Genomic DNA, 14,318 nt, shown 5'->3' with positions numbered 1-14,318 from the left:
CGGGAGGCGGCCGTCATGGAGAGTGCCAGGGCCTTTACGGCCGCGAGGTCGGGAGCGACCCCTTCCAGCAGTCGTTGCCGGATGGGGTCCGATGCAATGCCTGTGACAAAGGCATCGCGCATGATTAGATTAGAGTGCTCCGTGGCTGTGAGGGCCCGGCAGTCGCAGTCTCGTACCAGAGGTATAAGGGCCCTCCAGAAGTCCTCAATCGACTCACCCGGCTGCTGGCTGCGAGTAGCCAGTTGATGCCTCGCAAACAGGGTGTTCGTCGATGGTGCATAATTCTCCTTGAGCAGTTCGATAGCAGCGGTGTAGTCGGTCGCATCTCGAATGAGCGGAAAGACGCTGGAGCTCAGTCTGGAGTACAGGAGTTGCTTTTTCTGACCCTCCGTCGGGGGAGGGTGTGCTGAAGAGATGTAGGCCTCGAAGACTGCCAGCCAGTGATCAAAGTCTTTTCTGGCGTGAGGCGAGTGTGGATCCAGCTGCAGACGGTCAGGCTTGACTCTGATGTCCATGGTGACTGGGAAATCGTACAGGAATAAATTGTGGCGCTAACAATTATACATAAAGCCGAGAGACAGGTACAATAGAGGCTTTATTCCTGTACGATGTTGTCCCTCCATCCGCAACTGTAGACTGAGGGACTGAGCAGCTCTCGTACATATTTATACATAAGCTCCCTGTGGGCGGAGCTAGCCGGCAGGGGCTGACCGGAGGAACCTGTATTACAGGTACAGGCATACATCCCCCTACTGCAGTACACATGACTCACCTAACTACAGTGGTTATCTCACCACATTCTGTCAGGAGACGGCCTACTTTCAGTAATGGGGCGAGAAAGGTTGCAATTACCTTTGGGCCACAGCATGACCGGAATGGAGTGCAAATATCAGAGAGGGGGAGCTGTATGCAGAAGGAGGACGACGCCTCTCACTGGAAAATCCTATCCATTAATGGTCTTCAGAGAACACTTCTCCAACCTCCACCTCAGCCAGGACCAGTACCTGAGACACACATGTTTCATAAAGGAGGTACTGACTGAACAGTGTCACCTCCTAGAACCAGACCTACAGTGAGGTGAGGATAATGCTGCTAGGGCCCTTCACCCTCAATTTCTGTGCCAACAGATGCTTCCAGGTTGGAACAGGTGACATTTCCAATATTTCACAGTTTGCCATGCATTGCTGAATCAGCAGGAGACAGGCCTGGAGTGAACAGGTGCTTTGTCAGGCCAGTGGGTTTTTAATGTTGTAGGGTGCGATTGACTGTGTACACATTGCTTTGTAGATCCACGTATCACTGGGGAAATAGACCACAGTCTCAAAGCCTGACACTGCATTAAAGTTCATCAGGGTAGTGCCTGCCCAGGACAAAGCAACCTGCTTGATTGACACTCCATCCACAGTGGCAGCAGTGTGTACAACATACAAGATGCACTGTAGCAATAACCTACTTCAATAGCACCTTCCAAACCCACCATCTCTATCACCTAGAAGAACAATGGCAGCAGTCACACCTCATGCTAGTTTCCCTCCAAGCCACAAACTATCCTGACTTGGAACTAGAGCATCATTCCTTCACTGTCACTGGGTTGAAATCCTGGAACTCACTGCCTAATAACACTGTGGGCGTACCTGCGCCAGATGGACCAAAGTGGTTCTCAAAATGGCTCACCATCAGCTTGTCAAAGACAATTATGGCTGGGAAATAAATGATGGCCTGGCGTATGATGCTTACAATATAATTGCTGATAGAGAAGGTTTGGGTGAGGGAAAGGGGATGGGGTGGAAAGGAAGAGATCCACGGTCGTACCATCTGCATCTTGCACTTCATGCCTGAGAGTGGGATGAGGGTGAAGTGAAATTTGGGAAGGGGCATGAGACACAAGCATAATGTCATTCTGAATGTTCACAGTGATGGAGGATGCAATGGCCTCAGTCACAGCCAGCCCCATGATCCAGGATGCAGAGCACCTCCTCCAAATGACCGAGGAGATGCCTGTTCTCCACTGGTTCACTGCTGCTGCCTCCTATTATATGTGACCTTGTCCTGTAAGCGTAGGTAAGAATGTCAGTGAGTGTGTTGCAATGTGTTTGGGTGGTGGACCTGTCATGTTTAAATAGCTGGAGGTCTGTGGAAGCTGCGACAAATGGATGTGAGGCTAACATTGGTAAGTCCGTGAGGGTGTATGTTCAGTGCAAGTCCTGTTTGCTGATGGGTAAGTGATGAGGGTGTGCGATGCTGAGCAGTGTGAAAACTTGGTGGTTGAAAATGTAATTACTGACCTGGATCAGGAGCTTGTGGCCATTGGCCTTACTCAGGCCTCCAGCACCACACGAGAAGCTGGGAGGCCTCACTCTGTTCTCTTCCACCGAAACCTTCCTGACAACTGTTCCAATGCTGCTGTAGTCCATGTGTACCTCCTCAGTAAGAGGGTCAGGCTAGTTGTAGGTCATGCTAACCATACACATTGCTGCCCCGCCCCTCCCCTCCCAGCTGAGCATGCAACCAGGTAGCAGCATGTTATTGCTCCACGCTGTAATCATGTCTGGAAGCTGGCAGCATGAAGTTTGCATACTGCCTCCCTGAGTGAGACTGGGTGCATGATATCATACATCGTGAGCCTTATATTTCATTGCAGGCCTCATCAAATATTTGCCCAAATTCTTACTTCCAAACTAAGGGCCAGCTATTGATAATGGGGTGGCTCAGGGCTGCCTCACAGAGCCAGGGACCTGGGTTTGATTCTGGCCTTGGTTGACTGTCTGCGTGGAGTTATGCAACCTGAGGTATTATTAAAATTAGGACCGTGATACAAGCGGGCAGTAAAACATTCTCAACTTATTCATTATTTTTATTCTATATTTGTCATAAAATCATACATGGTGGTGCTGGGAAGACTATTGCCAATTCCTAATTGTCCTTGTAAACCACCTCATTGAATATGACTGAGTGGCCTGTTACATCATTTCAGAGGGTAGTTCAGAGTTAACACATTGCTCCTGGTCTGGAGTCACAAACAGGTAACACCAAGAACAGCAGGGTGGCACAGTGGTTAGCACTGTTGCCTCACAGCGTCAGGGACCCAGGTTTGATTCCAGCCTTGGATGAGGGCTTGGAGTTTGTACGTTCTCGCCATGTCTGCGTGGGTTTCCTCTGGATGCTCCGGTTTCCTCCCACAGTCCAAAGGTGTGCAGGTTAGGCATATTGGCCATGAGCAACGCGTGTGGTTGCGGGGGATAGGGTGGGAAGTGGTGCTAGGTGGAGTGCTCTTTTGTTGGGTCTGTACAGACTCGATGGACCGATTGGCCTCCTTTTGCACTGTAGGATTTCCAAAGATGGAAATTACTCTTCATTTCTAAAATGCAAAGTACTTTAAAAAATGCTGATGCAGCATATAGTTCATCTCTGCTGTAAAATGCTGATTTTTCAGCACCTAGAAACCTTGGCTGTCACTCAGCTCTTGGAAGAGGCGTCTCCTGAAATAAGCTTTGTTCAGGATTTGGTCAATGAATGGCTCAGTTTGATGGTACCTCCTATGGACACGAGTATTTCTGCACTAATGGAGGAAACCAATACCATCGTGCATGATTCACAGCATTAGCAAACAAATGATCTCGGACGATGTGAAACAGCAGAATCACAAAAGAGGCAACATCTTGTACAACAGCCTGTTTGCCAAACAGCTTCTGTTCATGAAAGGAATGGAGTTAAAACAGCCAAGCTTTTATTGCTGTAATAACATCAGGCACCAGTGAAGTGATTGTACATTGAGACAGTATGTACTTTATGTTGAAAAAGGAAAGTGCAGGACAGTGTCCACTTAAGAGCGATTGGACAAGCCTGAAACATGACCACATATTATACAAATCATCCTGTGAAATTTTCTAAACTATTTTACAGCAGTAAGTTTGAAAGCAAGAGACAATTAAGGGTATTAAATAAGCAGACAAAATTCTGGAGCATCAGTGTATTTCTTTATATTTAACACAATATTTCTCAATATGAACATATCTCTTAATATAAAATTTCTTACTATAATGCAAATGATTAATTCCAGGTTTTCACCACTAACCGCAGACCCCAAACTGATAAAAAAAAAACATGCCTTATATAATCACAAAATAGGGATTAATACATCTAATTTCAAGCTCTCACCAAATAAATAAAAGTACTGCATTGTTTATGGAATAAAGGATTACTGCCTTACCACTGTTACTGCCTTATAAGCATTTCCTGCTGAGCTCTCCAAGAAACATTGAGTTCACTTTGAGGTATCCAATGTGGCCAATGTTAAACCACCTGTAGCCTCGGGCGAGATTGTTGCTTTGTGATCACTTCCAAGTCACCACTATTCTGGTGGTGGCATTTAATTCTAACATTCAACATTGTGACCTATTTGAGATGTTGAATGATAGTACCGCATGTATCAAGCTATTAAATGCACCTTCAACTTTGACTTGCCGGGACTGCTAACATGGTGCCATAGCTCACGGGGAAGACATCGTGAAAGGCTTTTAACAAATCATCACTTAAGTCTTGTTTTGTTGGTGAGTCACCCACGACATTAAGAAATCCATGTGACCTTGTGTTCCTCTGCAGACTGGTACAGTAAATCACCATGTACAAAGCAACAAAGTAGATACTTGGTTAACCAAGGGAGACGCCACACAGATAACAGACGTCTTTTGGGTGCAATTATGACAACTCTGGTTTTATTTTCTCTTCACAGAATATTGTTTGCACAGCAGGACTTCACTGGTACCCACACCCTGAAATGATTCACTGCATTAAATCATGTGAGGTAAGTGCTTTCACTACACGCCTCTAAGCTCTCATTGGCAGAAATGCCAAATCTTGCCTTGCTCATTATTTTCATTTGCTGGAAAAACAGATTTGCTTTGATTGTTTACAGTTAAGCAGGCAGAGGTATATCTGTGTCTTTCGGGCAGCACAGCAGCACAAGTGGATAGCACTGTGGCTTCACAGCGCCAGGGTCCCAGGTTCGATTCCCCGCTGGGTCACTGTCTGTGCGGAGTCTGCACGTGGGTTTCCTCTGGGTACTCCGGTTTCCTCCCACAGTCCAAAGATGTGCAGGTTAGGTGGATTGGCCATGATAAATTGATCTGGTGAGCAAAATGTTAGGAGGGGTTATTGGGTTACGGGATAGGGTGGAAGTGGGGGCTTAGGTGGGTCGGTGCAGACTCGATCGGCCAAATGGCCTCCTTCTGCACTGTATGTTCTATGAACAAGTCTTCCACAGAAGCTAGAGGCTTATAGTCGGCGGTGACAGACTAGTGATGTTCCTCTTGCATGTCCCACCTGACAGAACAGCCATCATAAGTGCTAACCATACTATAAAAACACATATAATGGGGCAACGAAGAACAAAATGCTTGCCTGAAACTTTTAATAATATTTTAGTCACTTCTACTTGTTACAATAAGATATCATGACCCGGTTTGCATTTGACAGTTGTATATTATATTCCTTACAATATAATATACTATATATAATATTATATATTATTATATATACTGTTATAATATAATATGGGGCTGGTTTAGCACAGGGCTAAATTGCTGGCTTTGAAAGCAGACCAAGGCAGGCCAGCAGCACGGTTCAATTCCCGTACCAGCCTCCCCAAACAGGCGCCGGAATGTGGAGACTAGGGGCTTTTCACAGTAACTTTATTTGATGCCTACTTGTGACAATAAACGATTTTCATTTAATTTCACAATATAAATATATTATACTATATTACATTATAATCCTTTGTTGGATAAAACTCTGAATACGCTGTGACATAGAAGAACTGGAGGGTTATGGAATGTTTCGCATAAAGTACTATGCTACTAAACTTGGTGAATGAACAGAAGATTGTAAGTCATTCTCTAGGTTGTCCTGATGTTTGCAGGTTTATGGCTTAGTTGTCATATACATTCTGCATCTGGCCACATCGGTCTGCATTTTGTTACAAGTCAAGACATTTTTACTTTTCTTAAATACTGAACACTAAAAATGAGATCAAGATAGGGCTCCCTTCAGTTGGCAAGACTTCCAAACATCGTATTATATTTGGCCTTTAAGAAAAGTGTGGTGTCCCATAAAGCATGATAACCTCCCCATCGGCCAGCTCAAATATTCACTCCCTGTGCCACTGGCGCACCTTGGCTATATTGTGTGCTATCTATGGGACAGTAAATTGCCAACACTTCTTTGGTTAAGCGAGTCAAACCGATTACCTAGAAAGTCAACAGCAGTAACTACAAGGAACATCACCATCTTCACATCACATGCTGAACGGTTGTAGACGGCAGGGAAATTGTTTTATTTCATTCAGAAATAGCGGAATCCAAGCTTCTTCTGTGAATAATAGCAGCAGCAAAAACTTGAATTCAGTTCGTACTTATCACACCACAGAAGCGGGATTCTCCAGCCCACCATCCCAGTTTTCCTGGCCGACGTGGCCTCGCCGGCAGCGGGATTCTTTGTTCTGTCACCTTCAAATGGGGTTTCCCATTGTAGCCACCCCACGCCTTCAGTAAACCAGCAGCCCTGGGTGCACTGCTGGCGCAATGGAGAATCCCGCCGGCAGAGAATCCAGCTCCACAAATCACAGATAGCTTAACAAGAGGTCAAGCTCTCCTTCAATAGAACATGCGCAATAACCTCATTGTGCTAATGCATTTTCATTTCCGGAATGGCTCCTATCTTAAGTTGTCAAGTGTAGCTCCAGATTATCCATTTATTTCTACCTCTCCATTCATCAACATTGGTTTTCATGAATTAAATTTCCATGTTCTTAAGAAATATCATGTTGACTTTTCTGATAAACTTTCCCCCAGAGCATCAAAAATACCTTGGTTCAGGGTGCATTCATTACTGGCTATATTCATGCCCAGAGTTTTTGAATTTATCCCTAAATAAATTTAGAGTACTCAATTGTTTTTGCAATTAAGGGCCAATTTAGCATGTCCAATCCACCTAACCTGCACAATTTGGGATGTGGGGTGAGACCCACGCAAACACGGGGAGAATGTGCAAACTCCACGTGGACAGTGACCCGGGGCTGGGAATGAACCCGTGAATCCATTCCTAACTGATATTTGTCCTACCCTTTTTGCAACACTTGCACTGAGATTTTTGTTTCACATATTCATTACATGGAGAGAACTTTAAAAACATTTTTCAATGTTTTTTGAGATTTCTCAATTTTGTGCGAGTCCTACATTTGCAGGAAAAATTGACATAGCCACCAGCATCTTTATTAAGCTGTCGCCTTCAGCAGCTTAAAAGTATAGAATGGGTTTTTCTCAGTCTTCTTTTCTGCAATGAAAAATAAGTTCAATTGTGAGTCTCTCCTCATAAATTAGAGCACTAAGTAAGCAGAACCATCTCTGTTGTTCTTCTGTGAACCCTTTCCAAAGCATAAATATTACTTTGACAGTAGGGTATCTACAATTTCCTCTCCTTCCCTGTGAGAAAACTTAGCCTTTTCTTGTCCTCTGCTCAAGTTCAGATCTCCATGTGGAACATAGCTGTGACAAACATGAATTACTGCACTAATAATTGCAGTGCTCTACTGCCAGAATCAACCACGGACCAAACACCTCGCCCCCATTTTTCACACTGTTTAGAACTTTGTGGGCCATGAGCCGAGATGCCGAGAGTACTGACAGGTGACCTCCAGCCACGTTCTCTGCCAACTGTTCCCTTGATCCAGCCACTGTGAGGCACGCAGCAGTAGTTCAACAATAACTCATCCAGCTTTCCTTCTCCTCCTCACAATAAGGACATTCCTGGTGTCCAGTGCAGCATCTCCACGGACTAGTAATAAGTCAGGCGCTCCGTGGAATGCAGTGAGGGAAGGACGAGAAGGAAGCAGGGATTCTCTGCTGTCTAGTCCCTAATGTGCTGCTTCCCCATGCTGACCACAAGCAAATACATTCCCATCAACAGGAGTAGAAAGAGGAATAGTTCTCACTCCCAAGACACACGGCTACTCTCCTGTCTGATTAAGGATTGCGTCTTCATCATATAGACAGGACATTGGAAAATGGGGGACAGCAATTCAGCAGCCCATTTTACATCAGTCATTATTTTTAATGCATTAAAAGCAAAATGCTGCAGACCCTGGAAATCTGAAATAAAACTGAAAATTGTGGAGAGAGAAACAGTGCTAACTTTTCAAGTCAGTATGACTCTTCCTTAGATAATAATTTTCATTTAATTGACTTCAATAGAAACAAGTATCAGTAAACATACAAAACAAGCTGCCAACTATCATTAATTTCATATTGTTGCATAAAGAAAGATCCTCTAATCAGGAAGTTATGCTTTGTGATATGACTGCTTCATGCATCTGTATCAAATTCCCTTGTCAACTTTTTTTTACAGTAAGAAGTCTTACAACACCAGGTTAAAGTCCAACAGGTTTGTTTCAAACACGAGCTTTCGGAGCACGGCTCCTTCTTCAGGTCTTCTTATAAGTGACCTGAAGAAGGAGCCGTGCTCCGAAAGCTCGTGTTTGAAACAAACCTGTTGGACTTTAACCTGGTGTTGTAAGACTTCTTACTGTGCTCACCCAGTCCAACGCCGGCATCTCCACATCATAACTTTTTTTTAAACAGTGTTAACCTTATTTTAAATTTATGAATAACACTGTTAAAATAATGGACAAACAAGGTTTATTCAAACTCTCATCATTGGGAAATAAAATCCCTCAATACTTTGGTGGTTCCTTTGTATCAAATGCAAGCCGATTACAATGTAAAGGTGCCGTTCATTCATTGAAAGGATGCTCAGCAAGATCTGCTCTGTCTCATTTGATTTTCAGACAAAGCTACACTGCTGAAGGATATTTCTCCAGCTATGTTATTTGCTTCCTACTACTTCCTTTGCTTATAATTCACTGGGTATAAGTGTAGTCTGGATCTGATGGTTAGGGCAGGATTCTCCTGTCGCCCAGCCGTGTATTTCTCAGTGGCATGCCGTTCACTGGTGGCGGCATTCTCTCTTCCCGCTGCTTGTCAATGGGATTTTCCATTGAAGGCACCCTGCGCCGCTGGGAAACCCGTGGGCAGGGGTGTGCTACCCAGGGGGAAAGAGAATCCCAACAGCCGGAGAACTTCGGCCTTAATATCACAACTTCCACTCTGACTCCTTAATCTTGCTCCAGTGCATAGGTTTATGACTCCACTTATAGAAACCTCTTATAAAGCACTCTATAGCACTCCCACTCGCTGCAACATTTTTTGTACAATTGCCAAAGAAGGTCTTATGGAAGGAATTTAAGGTAATGTGATGATTTACAATGTAGAGTCATAAATTAAATTCAGCTTTTCTGCCTGCAATATTGATTAGTAAATGTGTTTTGTGATCTTAGTCATACTCTGCTTCTCTTAATTGCTCTGCCACTGATACCCAGTGCCTTGTGCATAAATTTAATCTAGTCTTTTTCATTCCTTTGCGATAATGTAGTGAAGAAACTGGTTAACAATGATAGATATTTTGTGGACATTGCATACACATATTTTCTACTTTTCCCTTGCTTTCTTTCCCTCTGCACAAAATGTTAATTCCAAACTCGGGTACAGTTCCAATGGTATTTGAAGCAGACTGGAGACTTGCCAAAATAGCCATTGCTGTTTTGTCTGGGCGTAAGTCTGGACACTGTGACATGAGATTATTTCAACATTTTGGGTATCATACTCAAAATGGATCCAGCCATATCACGCACCTCTATCCAGGAGCTGCTGCATATCAACTGGCAGCTCTGGAAAGAATTTGCATCCCTAATCCCTGGTGGTCGAGATCAATTGCAGCAATCTGACCATGGCCCTGTTGAGATCAATGAACTTGACACATGGGACCTGGGCTGAGCTGCTCGCTGGTTACACTTGCTATGCCCAAGAAGCCAGGCGTCCATTTTCATCAGCTTCTTTATCTTTTTGCTTCTCACCTACGGCAACATGACAAACACCAGGAGTGTGGAGCATTCGGGAGGTCAAAGGAAGTTTCCATGGCAGGGTAAACGTCAGTATGTAATTGTGAGACGTGCAGGTGCACTGTACATCGCCTGTCTAAATGAAAACCAGCAGCTATTCCTAACTTAGACACTAAATTGACCGACAAGCTCTCATGAAATGCAGGATATGTATTCATCACAGGAACGATTCAACACATCCATTGGGAGACCTTACACAGTAATAAAATCCTTCATGAATGTAAGTAATGATTAGATATAAATAGCATGTGAGGAAAGGTTATGTATTCTCAAGGCAATAAGAGGCTAATTTTGCTTTAAATTTTAATGACAAAGTAATTAAATCCATTAGCTTTCAACATTAAATGAACGCAATTACACTCAGCCGGGAAACACTTCAGATCTTATTCAACCTTATTGATGGAATATGCAGAAAATAAGAACCTTTCAATTGATCCTGTTAAGGGAGAAAAAGGGAACATTTCTCCAGGGATTTCTGGTGAGGAACATATTAATGCATTTCTCCCTCCAAGTTCCGGAATGTTTGTACCTCACAGTACATGCCGCAGTGCGAATCCGGCTGACAATCCTAAATGAATTCTTCACACACTGGGGAGTGTTTAGTAAATATTGTCCAATCACGGAACAATGTCTAATGTTGGACATTGTGTTTTGAGTTTATCAAGCACAGGCTGGTAGAGGACCGGTGCAGGCTGTCAGCCCTGTGCATGCGCAGTCCGGAACCCGGCGGTGTTCCGCCCATTTTCCGCGCGATCCGTAGGTGGCTCACGCGGTGTCGGTACTAACCCTTCACTGGTACCGGAATCGGTGAGGGTTCACGCTGATCTTCCCATCGTGGTCCACCCGTGGATTCTTCATTGGCGCCGGCACTTCGCCGCTGGAATGGAGAATTTTGCCCCTTCTGTTATAGTCAGGTATTCCGGATGGAGGGATTTTCTTATGAGGAGAGGTTGAGAATGTTGGGGATAAGAATGAGGGGTGACCTTATTGAGACATAGGGGGCTTGACAGGGTAGATGCCAAAAGGTTATTTCCATTTGTGGGAGAGTCTAGGACCAGGGGCCATCATCTCAGAGTAAGGGCCATCCATTTAAGACAGAGATGAGAAGGAATTTCTTTTCTCAGAAGGTAATGAATCTGTGAAATTCTTTACCACAGGGAGTTGTAGAGGCTCGGTCATTAAGTATGTTCAATGCTGAGACAGACAGATTTTTAATCAAGCATTATGGGGATAAAGCAGGAATGTGGGCTTGTGAATTATCACATCAGATCAGTCATGATCTCAATGAATGGCGAAGCAGACTTGACACGCCCAATGCTCCTATGCCTTATGGTTGGAAAGATCAGAGGTGGGGTTTGGAGGAGTGACAAGATCCTCAGCAAGAATGTGGGAGGATGAAGAGAAGTTCTGTAAATCAGAGCAGAAAACAGAGGGACATTTCACAAGAAGAGAAATACAAGTTTTACATCACAGAAGGAGAGAGATGAAAAGCATCTGACTGGACCTTGTTCATAGACACAAACAATGGCGTGAAACAAATAGTCTTTACTCAGTTCTGCTTCCAAAAATATTCTCCAATCCAAGACTTTTCATTCCAAGGTATTTTAATTACATAGCTTCTGGATCTTACGTCTCAGCTTATTTTCCCACACATATCCCACCGATATGCTAAGTGTCAGTCAGTACTATACCCCCAGGAGATGAGTGGTTTTCCTTAAGAAGTTATAAATAAGGATGAGACTAACTGTGGCAAAGCAGCAACATCAAAGTACTTCCTGAGCTGCTAATGTTCCCGACTTTCTCTGAGGTGGCAAACTGCATTTGCCTCACGTTGAAGAAAAGTTTGAGCTGAATTCTTCGCCGCATCGGGAATTCCGCTTCCAATAGCGGGCGGAGAATTCAGCATTGGGCAGAAAAAGGCATTGGCACCCAGCTTACTACAAAGGTCTCTTTTATGGGGCTGGGTCTCTGGTGCGATTCTCTCTAATCAGGGCATCTCTGGTGGGGCCCCTCTAATTAGGTTGTATCTTTAATTATGGCGTCTCTGGTGTGGGCCTCACTAATTCGGGGGTGTCTTGTGGGGGTCTCTTTAATTAGGGGTCTCTGCTGGGAGTGGGGTGAGAGGTCGGCTCTATACTGTGGGAGGGTGACCCAGAAAATCCCGAGGGAGGGGGTTGAATTGCGTTTTGGTGGGAGGAGGGGTGCCCAGCCACCGCACCACACTATCGGGCCGCCTGTTCAAAATGATGGCCCAATAGCAGGATTCCCTAGGGATACCCTCGCAATCCTCGCCATGCATAAATTTGTGTGGCAAAGGATTGGGACTCTATTCCTGATCCCTACTCCCAGTGTGAAAAATCGGGTGCGATTCAGCTCCGGCGGGAGAACACAGGGCTTTTTCTTGGTTGGCGGGATCCTCCGTTTCGCCATCAGCACACTCACGCTCGCGGATTTCCCGACAGTGCAGGGGGTGCCCTCAGTGAGAAACCCTATTGGCCGGCTGCTGGGAGAGGGGATTCCGCTGCTTGCGGGGGCACACCGCACCAGAAAACGAGTGCGGAGGGACGTAGAATCTCACCTATAAAGTCTCCCAAATGGAGAATCCCAGCCATTTTAATCAGAACAATGTGAACAACCAAGAAACTTAAACAAGCTTTAGGTCTGAAAGAGCACCCTTCAACTCACAAATAGTCAAGACCAAAACCTTGCACCTTTCTTCAAGCAATTTCCTGTGCCGTATGCTGTATACAATCTCATCCTCAGCAAAAAAAAGATGGAAAATGAGAAATGCTGTTCATCCCAACATGTAAAAAAGTTACCTTCTTTTGCACATTTGATCACTGGAGTACGACAGGATATGGCAGACTCTGCTAACGGTGTCCTAATTCTGTAACTTCAACTGTGAACATCATAGCAGATTGAAAATCACCAGATTTAATACAAAATATTTTTTTTTAATAAATGTTTTTATTCAGTTTTCATATTTTATATTGAACAAATTACAAATTGTTAGGAGAGAAAAAGAACAAAAAAAAACAAACAAACACGCAAAAATTAACATACATATTTACAGGTAAGCATCTTCGTAGTGGTAACTTGGCCCGCCCCCCCCCCCCCCTCAACATGTTTATTTAGTTTGGTTTTGGGCCTTAGCTAGCCATCGAACCCCCGTACCGAACCTGTAGCCCCCCCCCCCCTCCCGCCACCTTCCCCCGACTATTCTTCCTCTTGTACATTGGCCACAAATAGGTCCCGGAACAGTTGCATGAATGGCTCCCACGTTCTGTGGAAGCCGTCGTCCGACCCTCGGATGGCAAATTTGATTTTCTCCATTTGGAGAGATTCCGAGAGGTCGGACAGCCAGTCCGCAGCTCTGGGCGGTGCTGCTGACCGCCAGCCAAACAGGATTCTAACGGCGGGCGATCAGGGAGGCAAAGGCAAGGGCGTCCGCCCTCCTCCCCAGGAATAGATCTGGCTGTTCTGAAACCCCGAAGACCGCCACTATCGGGCATGGCTCCACCCTCACTCCCACCACTTTGGACATAACCTCGAAGAAGGCTGTCCAGTACTCCACGAGTCTGGGGCAAGACCAGAACATGTGGGCGTGGTTGGCCGGGCCTCTTTGGCACCGTTCACATCTGTCTTCCACCTCCGGGAAGAACCTACTCATACGGGTTCTTGTTAAGTGGGCTCTATGTACCACTTTTAGTTGCGTCAGGCTGAGCCTTGCGCACGTGGAGGTGGAGTTGACCCTATGCAGTGCTTCGCTCCAGAGTCCCCACCCTATCTCCATCCCAGGTCGTCCTCCCATTTCCTCCTTGTTGCGTCCAGTACGGTGTCGTCCCTATCTACCAGTCGGTCATACATGTCACTACAGTTCCCTTTCTCTAGGATACTTGCGTCCAGTAGGTCTTCCAGTAGTGTCTGTCGTGGCGGTTGTGGGTACGTCCTTGTCTCCTTTCGTAGGAAGTTTTTGAGCTGCAGGTACCGTAGCTCGTTCCCCCCAGCTAGCTGAAATTTCTCTGTCAGTTCGTCCAGTGTTGCGATCCTGTCGTCCGTGTATAGGTCCCTGACTGTCAGTGTCCCCCCGTCCTGCCTCCACCTTTTGAAGGTGGCGTCAGTCAGTGCTGGTGTGAACCTATGGTTGTTGCAGATGGGAGCCCTGTTCGACATTTGGTCAGGCCAAGTTGCTGCCGCAGTTGGTTCCAGGATTGGAGGGTGGCTGTCACCACTGGGCTGCTGGAGTGTTTTTTGGGTGGGGATGGGAGTGCTGCCGTGGCGAGGGCCCGGAGGGAGGTTCCCATGCAGG

The 14,318-nt window shown here is 45.4% G+C and overlaps 1 protein-coding gene across 2 annotated transcripts in view; it reads left to right on the top strand.

Annotated features, from left to right (window-relative positions):
- The window catches only part of pappaa (pregnancy-associated plasma protein A, pappalysin 1a), a 375,278-nt gene that overhangs the window by 280,677 nt on the left and 80,283 nt on the right, over positions 1 to 14,318 (top strand). For both annotated transcript variants that reach the window (XM_038782243.1, XM_038782242.1), the window contains exon 20: positions 4,733 to 4,804. In XM_038782243.1, coding sequence (XP_038638171.1) covers positions 4,733 to 4,804 — 72 coding nt within the window. The remainder of the gene's footprint in view (positions 1 to 4,732; positions 4,805 to 14,318) is intronic.

This window comes from Scyliorhinus canicula, chromosome 21 (assembly GCF_902713615.1).
Source record: "Scyliorhinus canicula chromosome 21, sScyCan1.1, whole genome shotgun sequence".
Classification (NCBI taxonomy): Eukaryota; Metazoa; Chordata; class Chondrichthyes; order Carcharhiniformes; family Scyliorhinidae; genus Scyliorhinus; species Scyliorhinus canicula.
Note: the sequence above shows the minus strand (reverse complement) of the source record. Positions and strands in the feature narration are given on the sequence as shown.